The sequence below is a fragment of the Mus musculus genome, chromosome 17 (genome assembly GCF_000001635.26).
Source record: "Mus musculus strain C57BL/6J chromosome 17, GRCm38.p6 C57BL/6J".
NCBI classification, from domain to species: domain Eukaryota; kingdom Metazoa; phylum Chordata; class Mammalia; order Rodentia; family Muridae; genus Mus; species Mus musculus.
This window is the reverse complement of record NC_000083.6, coordinates 71,271,463-71,279,487: the sequence shown is the minus strand read 5'-3', so window position 1 is coordinate 71,279,487 and position 8,025 is coordinate 71,271,463. Positions and strand designations below refer to the sequence as shown.

The following is an 8,025-nucleotide window of genomic DNA, read 5'->3' as shown; positions in this document are numbered from 1 at the left end:
TTTGCAGTTCCTACAGAGCCCAGAAGAGGGCATCTGGTTGGTTGGTCCCTTGGTTGTGAATTATTGTGAACTACCCTATTTGGGAGCCGGGAACTGAACTCAGGTCTTCACTGGAAGAACAGCAAATGTTCCTAACCTCTAAGCCATCTCTTTAGCCCTTTATTCATAGCTGAATACCAATACTGTGGTAGGAGAATTTGAAAGTGAAGCCTACTGTGGTATCTTTATGTCATTAATGTCAGCATGCAGGAGGCAGAGTTCAGAGAGACAGACTATGAGTTTAAGGACCCTATCTCAAAAATGCTTGCCCTATTTGATCTTCTTTATCTGGCAAGCTTGATATTTGGAATAAGTCTCACAGGAGGAAAACCCAGTTACTGACCCATCTAAGATAAGCATTGGGATGTTATGGCAAGACATTGTGACAGATACTCTGTAGGAGACGTGAAGTAGGGGCCTGTTGAATCCCAGAATAGTTTTAGATTCAGGGTTTATTTTATCTTATTTTTTCATATTTTATATATGCAGCTTCACAAATCAATCAGTTTAATGAGGAACAGTGGGAAAAGCATGGATGATTCTTTCCACTTTCTGCCTCTTGGGCTGGGAATTGAACCCAGGGCCTTGTTCACAGTAGACAGATGCTCTACCCTTGAGCCACGCTTTCAGCTCACTACTAGCTGAGTACTAGCTGAGTCTCGGGCTTTGCCTCTGTCTGCTGTCTTCTCATTGTGAACAGTGAAGATATAAATTCTCTTTGCCCATTGCACAACAGTGTTTTCCAGCTTCTATGCACGATGGGTATTTGTTCTATACAATGTGGTAGCTACGGAGACTCTATAGCCAAGCCCTGGAGTGCACTAGGAATTCCAAAACATAATTGTATGTTTTTCCTTTGATTGGTGTTTAATGCTTTTATCCCTATTTGAATCTAAACTTGTCTCTGGTTATCTTCATGGCCCCTTGTGCAGACACAGCACAGCATTTGCTTGAAGAGATTCCTCCAGAGTCCCCTCAGGCACCCATAACCAGTCACCCTCCACCTATCACCCTGGGGTGTAAACCTTCTCTCTTAGTTGGAGCTGTTTCCTCAGTTCATTCTTTTGTCTGGCTTGAGTGCAGCCTGCGACTGCTGCTCTTTCTTTTTTCCCTTGGAGATAAGGTCTCCCGTAGCCCAGGCTAACCACAGGCTATGTAGCTAGAAATAACCTTGAACTTCCTCTGTCTGTCTCCCAAGTGTTCACAGGGATGAGCCACCAGGCCTGGCTCATGAGGTTTTGGAACTAAAACCCAGGGCCTTGTGCTTACAAGGCAAACACTCTACCATTGAGCTCTCTCTATGTCCCAGCCCCCCTAGTACAGTCAGAAAAAGATTATGTAGGAGATGAGCTTTTGGTATGTATGTATGTATGTATGTATGTATGTATGTATGTATGTATGTAGTGTGTATGTGTGTGTGTGTGTGTGTGTGTGTGTGTGTGTGTGTGTATTTACAGGGCACATATTTTTTTCCTCAGAATTTTTAAGACATTGCTCAATTTTCCTGTGGGTTTTGACACACTGCTGTTACCAAATCTAAGTCGCTTCATTCCAGTTTTTATATGCTATAGGGCTGGTCTTTGTCCAAGAAGACAAAGTCTTGGTCTTTGGGAAGAGTGATTATTTTCGCCTTTCATCAGAAGGCGAAGCACATTTACTATCCCAATACATGGAAGGTGTGGTTTACACAGTGAGGCTCTGTCTTGAGAGCAAATGCTTGCTTTTTGCTTTCTGCGATATCATTCATTCACTGGCTTTAGAAAGTGCAAGAAGTACAACCCACAGGTTTTGGTCACTTGAGTTGCAGATAAATTTATCATTATTATAGTTTTTATTTTTTTGGTAGGGGAAGGGTTTGAGATAGGTCTCACTATGTATCCTTTGGCCGTCCTGGAACTCACTATGTAGACCATGTTGGCTTAGAACTCACAGAGATCTGCCTGCTTCTGCCTCTTGATTAAAAGTGTGCACCACCATACCCAGTAGTCCCTGCAGCCGCCATCCCCGGTCTTTGTTCAAAATAACATTTTAATTATCTTTGATTACTTTGTTTTGTTTTGCTTAGTTTTGTTTTGTTTGTTTGTTTGAGACAGGGTTTCTCTGTAGTCCTGACTGTCTTAGAACTTGCTTTGTAGACCAGGCTGGCCTCAAAACTCACAGATCCACCTGCCTCTGCCTCCCTGGTACAAGGATTAAAGGTGTGTGCCACCACTGCCCGGCCACTTTTTCAAGTATTTTAAGATAGAATAAAAATTTCACTATGTTCTTTATACTGTACCTGCTTAGGAGTTTGGCTATTTGGTTCTGGGTCTTATTTTCCTGGTAAGTGCACTTTACAAAGAAAAGCTGCTTGCTGTTACAGTCTTGTGTGAGAGTCAAGATAAGATGCCGGTGGCATTCTCGATTCGTGGCCCACGTGCACTGTAAGTGACCGTGACTGTGGTGCTTGGCTTTGCATCTCCATTGCATTTCCTCTGATTGCCAGGCTTGCCAAGGGAGCCTCGTCCAGAGCTCCACCCTCCACTCCACTGCCCTTCAGGGCGTGGCGGCTTTGTTTCTTACTCTTTACTCAGTCGCTTTAGTTTCTGTATCTTCTTCCTTGTTTAATTCAGTGCTTTATCTCTATCGATGTAATTCCACTCATTACTGGGATTATTATCTGTCTGTCTTTTGGATTGTTTCCCTGAGTTCTTTTTCTTGAAATAAGATTATTAGAAATCACATTACTAGCAAGATTTTGCTGAAAGGGCCCAGATGTAGCTGTATCTTGTGAGACTACGCCAGGGCCTAGCAAACACAGAAGTGGATGCTCACAGTCAGCTATTGGATGGATCACAGGGCTCCCAATGGAGGAGCTAGAGAAAGTACCCAAGGAGCTAAAGGGATCTGCAACCCTATAGGTGGGTCAACATTATGAACTAACCAGTACCCCGGAGCTCTTGACTCTAGCTGCATATGTATCAAAAGATGGCCTAGTTGGCCATCACTGGAAAGAAAGGCCCATTGGACACGCAAACTTTATATGCCCCAGTACAGGGGAACGCCAGGGCCAAAAAGGGGGAGTGGGCGGGTAGGGGAGTGGGGGTGGGTGGGTATGGGGGACTTTTGGTATAGCATTGTAAATGTAAATGAGCTAAATACCTAATAAAAAATGGAAAAAAAAAAGAAAAAAAAAAGAAATCACATGTTTAAATGCTTCTATCTCTTTTTCACACCCTCCACCTTTTCTTGCACTGGGATTGAACCTGGGATTTTAGACATCGCCTTTGCAGTTAGCATCTGCCGTCTTCTTTTGTTTTGTTGTTTTTCGAGACAGGGTTTCTCTGTGTAGCCCTAGCTGTCCTGGAACTCACTTTGTAGACCAGGCTGGCCTCAAACTCAGAAATCCGCCTGCCTCTGCCTCCCGGGTGCTGGGATTAAAGGTGTGCACCACTATGCCCGGTTAGCATCTGCCGTCTTCATAACAAGGCCAAACAAGACTCTTGGCATAATAAGAACATTTCTGGAGGTATTTTGATGACAATTATATGTATGGATTTCATTGCTCAGAAGTTTGATCTCTCTAAAGTGCTTTGTGGCATTTTATAGCCAGCAGTCAGTCAGTGGGACATCTAGAGGTCACTGGGAATGATGTGTTTCTGTGATACAGTAGACGATATGATGTGAGAAGATGTGATATGATATGATGTGATATGACATATGATATGATATGACATGATATAATGTGATGTGATATATGTATGATGTGATATGACATTGATATGGTGTGATATATGATATGATATATGATGTGATAACACATGATATCATATGACATGATGTGATATGACATGACGTGATATGATAAAATGCTGTCAGGGTAAAGGACATCACCGATTATCTTGTGTCACGTGCACACTCGGAACAACCCAGGCAAGGGTGCCCATCTTTGTGGAGGAGGGCCGTGTAGCTTACAGAAGCTAGTTAACTTGTGTACAGGCAGTAAATAGCTGAACCAGAACAGCACTGAGGTCTGCGTGACCCCCAAAACTCATTTTCTCCCATAGAACTTCTTGCAGTGGGGCTTCCATGGATGGCTTCAGTGTCTTCTGCAGGCACCTTATAGAAATTGGTTTAAGGTAGGAACTTGTCATCCATGTCCAACTCTTTTCTTTCTTTCAGATACAGATCCAAGCCAAGTTTCTCAGCCTAAGAAAACGTTGTCCCCAACAAATGCAGTGGAACCAGGTCAGGTTGCAGATGCAAAGCAAGGCCCTCCGGAACTTCAGCAATCCAAAGTCCAGGTGCTGGAGGAGAAGGTCGTCCGACTCACCAGGATGGTGCTGGATCTCCAGTCCACCGTGGTAGGCCTGAAGGAGAACCTCAAACACACCATTCAAGATGATGGCAGAAAAGAGCCAGACTCCTGGCTCGGTCCCCTGCACCCACAGCCAACGCCTGACAGCCCCCTTGCGGGGGACGCAGAGCCGAGCCAGCTTCCCGGAATCCCCAGCAGCAAGGAATCTGGTATGAAGGACATCAAGTCTGAGTTGGCTGAGGTCAAAGACACACTGAAGACCAAGAGTGACAAGCTAGAAGAGCTGGACGGGAAGGTGAAGGGCTATGAAGGACAGCTCAAGCAGCTGCAGGAGGCGGCTCAGGGTCCCACGGTCACCATGACAACCAATGAGCTGTACCAAGCCTATGTGGATAGCAAGATCGATGCCCTGAGGGAGGAGCTCATGGAAGGCATGGACCGGAAGCTGGCTGACCTGAAGAATACGTGCGAGTACAAGCTGGTGGGGCTCCAGCAGCAGTGTGATGACTACGGCAGCAGCTACCTCGGAGTGATAGAGCTGATCGGGGAGAAGGAGGCGAGCCTGAAAAAAGACATTGCTGACCTGCGAGCCCAGCTGCAGGATCCTGTAGCCCAACCAAGCTGTTGCAATGGTCAAAAGAGCAGCGATTTCGGCCCACAGATCAAGGCGCTAGACCAGAAAATCGAGAGAGTTGCCGAGGCCACCAGGATGCTGAATGGACGGCTGGACAATGAGTTCGACCGCCTCTCCGTTCCAGAGCCAGACGCAGACTTTGATGCGAGATGGACCGAGCTCGACGCAAGGATCAATGTGACGGAGAAGAACGCAGAGGAGCATTGCTTTTACATTGAGGAGACCCTGCGGGGGACCATCAACGGCGAAGTGGATGACTTGAGGAAGCTTCTGAATGAGAAGATCCACTCCCTGGAAGACCGTCTGGGAATTGTTCTGCAAGCGGCTAACAGCTCAGACGTGGAGTTGACACCCATGGGCCCAGCCTTGCCAGAGCAGCCAGGGGCAGAGAATGAGCAGGTCCTAATGGAGTTGAGCCGCCTGAAGGACAAAGTTCAAGTGGTTGAGGACTTCTGCCTGCAGAGCTTGCCCCACGGGATAGATGGAGCTTTGCCTAGTGTAGAGGACCTCACGCATGTCAGCCTGAGCCTTTTAGAATCCCTCAATGATACGATGCACAGGCAGTTCCAAGAAACGAGTCACAGCATCCAGAAACTCCAAGAGGACGTCAATGCCCTCCATTCTCAACTGAATCACTCCGAATGTACGGGGACTTACTTGCAGAACGGAGTGAGCGACAGCCGAACAGGTGACAGCATGGAAGCAAGTGGGTTTACTAAGACAGGGGAGCAAGAGAGGACAGTGGGGACTGTCCCGTCTCCTGGGACCCCCGCGGCTCCATGCTGTGGTCAGCTGGAGGAGCGCTGGCAGAAGCTGCAGAACCAAATGTTGGCTGAGCTAGACACGTGTAAGGAGAGTGCTCACGGGGTTCAGAGTGGGGTGTCTGCGATCGAGGGCAGGGTGTTCCAGCTGGAGCAGACATGCAGAAGGCTGGATACCATCTCAGGGAGTCTGCAGAGGATCAAGGAGGGGCTCGGTAAGCATGTGGGCAGCTTGTGGAACTGCATCCGGCAGATGAACGGGACGCTCAAATCGCACTCCAGAGACATCTCTGGCCTCAAGAATTCTGTGCAGCAATTCTATAGCCATGTTTTCCAGATTTCTACCGACTTGCAAGATCTGGTCAAGTTTCAGCCATCAGCAAGTAAGTAGATTGATTGACAGCCTTATTCTGTTGTAGATATTTGCAGCATGCAGCAGAATTGTGATTCTAGATGGTTTGGGAATTAACTAAACTGTATCAGTGCTTCCACAAGTCCGATTCATAGATCAGTGATAGCAATAAGCCAACAATGAGGACACAGAGCAGGCTGCGGATGTAGCTCAGCTGGTAGAGTGCTTGCCTAACGTGCAGGAGGCTCAAGTTCAGTTCCCGGCACCAGCTCAAGGGAGGTATGCCTCATGCTTAGAGCTTCAGAGGTGAAGGTGGAGGATTAGAAGTTCAGGGCTTCAAGGTCAACATAGGTTACATGAGATCCTGTCTCAAAAGAAATGTATACACTCACAAGCACACACATATACACACTCACATGCATACACACAGGTATGCACACATACATGTTCACACACATGCACACACATACACACACATGCACACACATGCACAGATGTACATATACTTACATGCACATATATGCACACACTCACATGCACACATTGGCACTCAGGCACACACATACACACACACACATATGTGTATGTATACATGTGCACACACTTGCATGCACATACTCACCTGCACACACATGCAGACATATGCACACATTCGCTTGCACACTTGCACACACTTGTACACATACACATACAGGTACACGACATACACATGTCCATATACATGTGCACACACTCTCATACACACATGTACACATGTGTGCACACACATATAGGAATGTGCACATATGCATGCAGGCACATGCATATACACACACACAAGGAACTCCTAAGACAATATGACTTCATGGCAGCATCCAAGCGCATGACCTGTGCCTTATAAAATTGTCAGTTTACAATACATTGAAAACAGAAAAGGCAAAACTAATTTACCACAAACGGAGCAAGGAATTGCTCTATGCTACTTGCTGGGGATGGGGGATGGGCAGAGTTTGGGATAGAGACTCAGGCAGTGTTGCCCCTGCATGTGCTGGGAGAACCCCCTCCACGCCAACCTACTTCTCTTCCAGCGTCACATTTTGATTGTGTTGTTATGGTGTTTGTCACAATCATTTCCATTTCCAAAAATCCAGTTTGGCCATGGCACATAGGGTGACACCATAGTACGTGCATAGATACAGACAGGAGAGCAGCCAAAGGCAGTTTGGGGGCAGTAACTGTTGAGACATAGGAAGCTCAGCTGTAGTGCTAAAAGCCTACTGCAGCACAGCCAACCAGCAAACATTTGTTGAGTGACTGAGTGATAGATTTCACATATTAGTTTTACTTTAAACCAAACACATAATCCTTGAAGGCTAAAGCACTTTCCTCTGATCTTCACCCTTCCACGGTCTCAGTAACAGGTAGGCCTTTCTAATTGGAGGCCAGAGGGGAAGTTGTCCTAGCTGGTGTTACCATTGCTATGATCAACCACCACGACCAAAGCAATGTGGGGAGGACAGGGTTTATTTGGCTTACACTTCCACATCATCACTGATGGGGGTCAGGACAGGAAGCCAGGCAGGGCAGGAGCCTGGGCAGGAGCTGATGCAGAGGCCATGGAGGGGTGCTGTGCTCAGCCTGCTTGCTTAAGGCTGACCCAGGACCACCAGCCCAAGGATAGCCCCATCCAATGGGCTGGGCCCTTCCCCCATAACTAATTTAAAAAGTGGTTACAGGCCTGCCTACAACCCAATCTTAGGGAGGCATTCCCTCCCTTTTTACTAAACATAGATTCTTGTCTCACATTGTATAATCTGAATAGTTTCCCTTCTCCTTACTCATCCCAGTTCCCCACACCCCTGTCTGGATCCATTCCTTTTCTGTGTCTCATTAGGGAAAAACAAAACAAAAACAAAAAAAACCAAAAACCAGGTTTCTAAGAGATAACAACAAACTCATAACA

General features: G+C 46.6%; 1 protein-coding gene across 4 annotated transcripts in view; it reads left to right on the top strand.

The window, feature by feature from the left end:
* Emilin2 (elastin microfibril interfacer 2) overlaps nucleotides 1–8,025 on the top strand; it is a 59,385-nt gene that overhangs the window by 32,069 nt on the left and 19,291 nt on the right. For all 4 annotated transcript variants that reach the window (NM_001357336.1, NM_001357337.1, NM_001357338.1 and 1 more), the window contains exon 4: nucleotides 4,201–6,114. In NM_001357336.1, coding sequence (NP_001344265.1) covers nucleotides 4,201–6,114 — 1,914 coding nt within the window. The remainder of the gene's footprint in view (nucleotides 1–4,200; nucleotides 6,115–8,025) is intronic.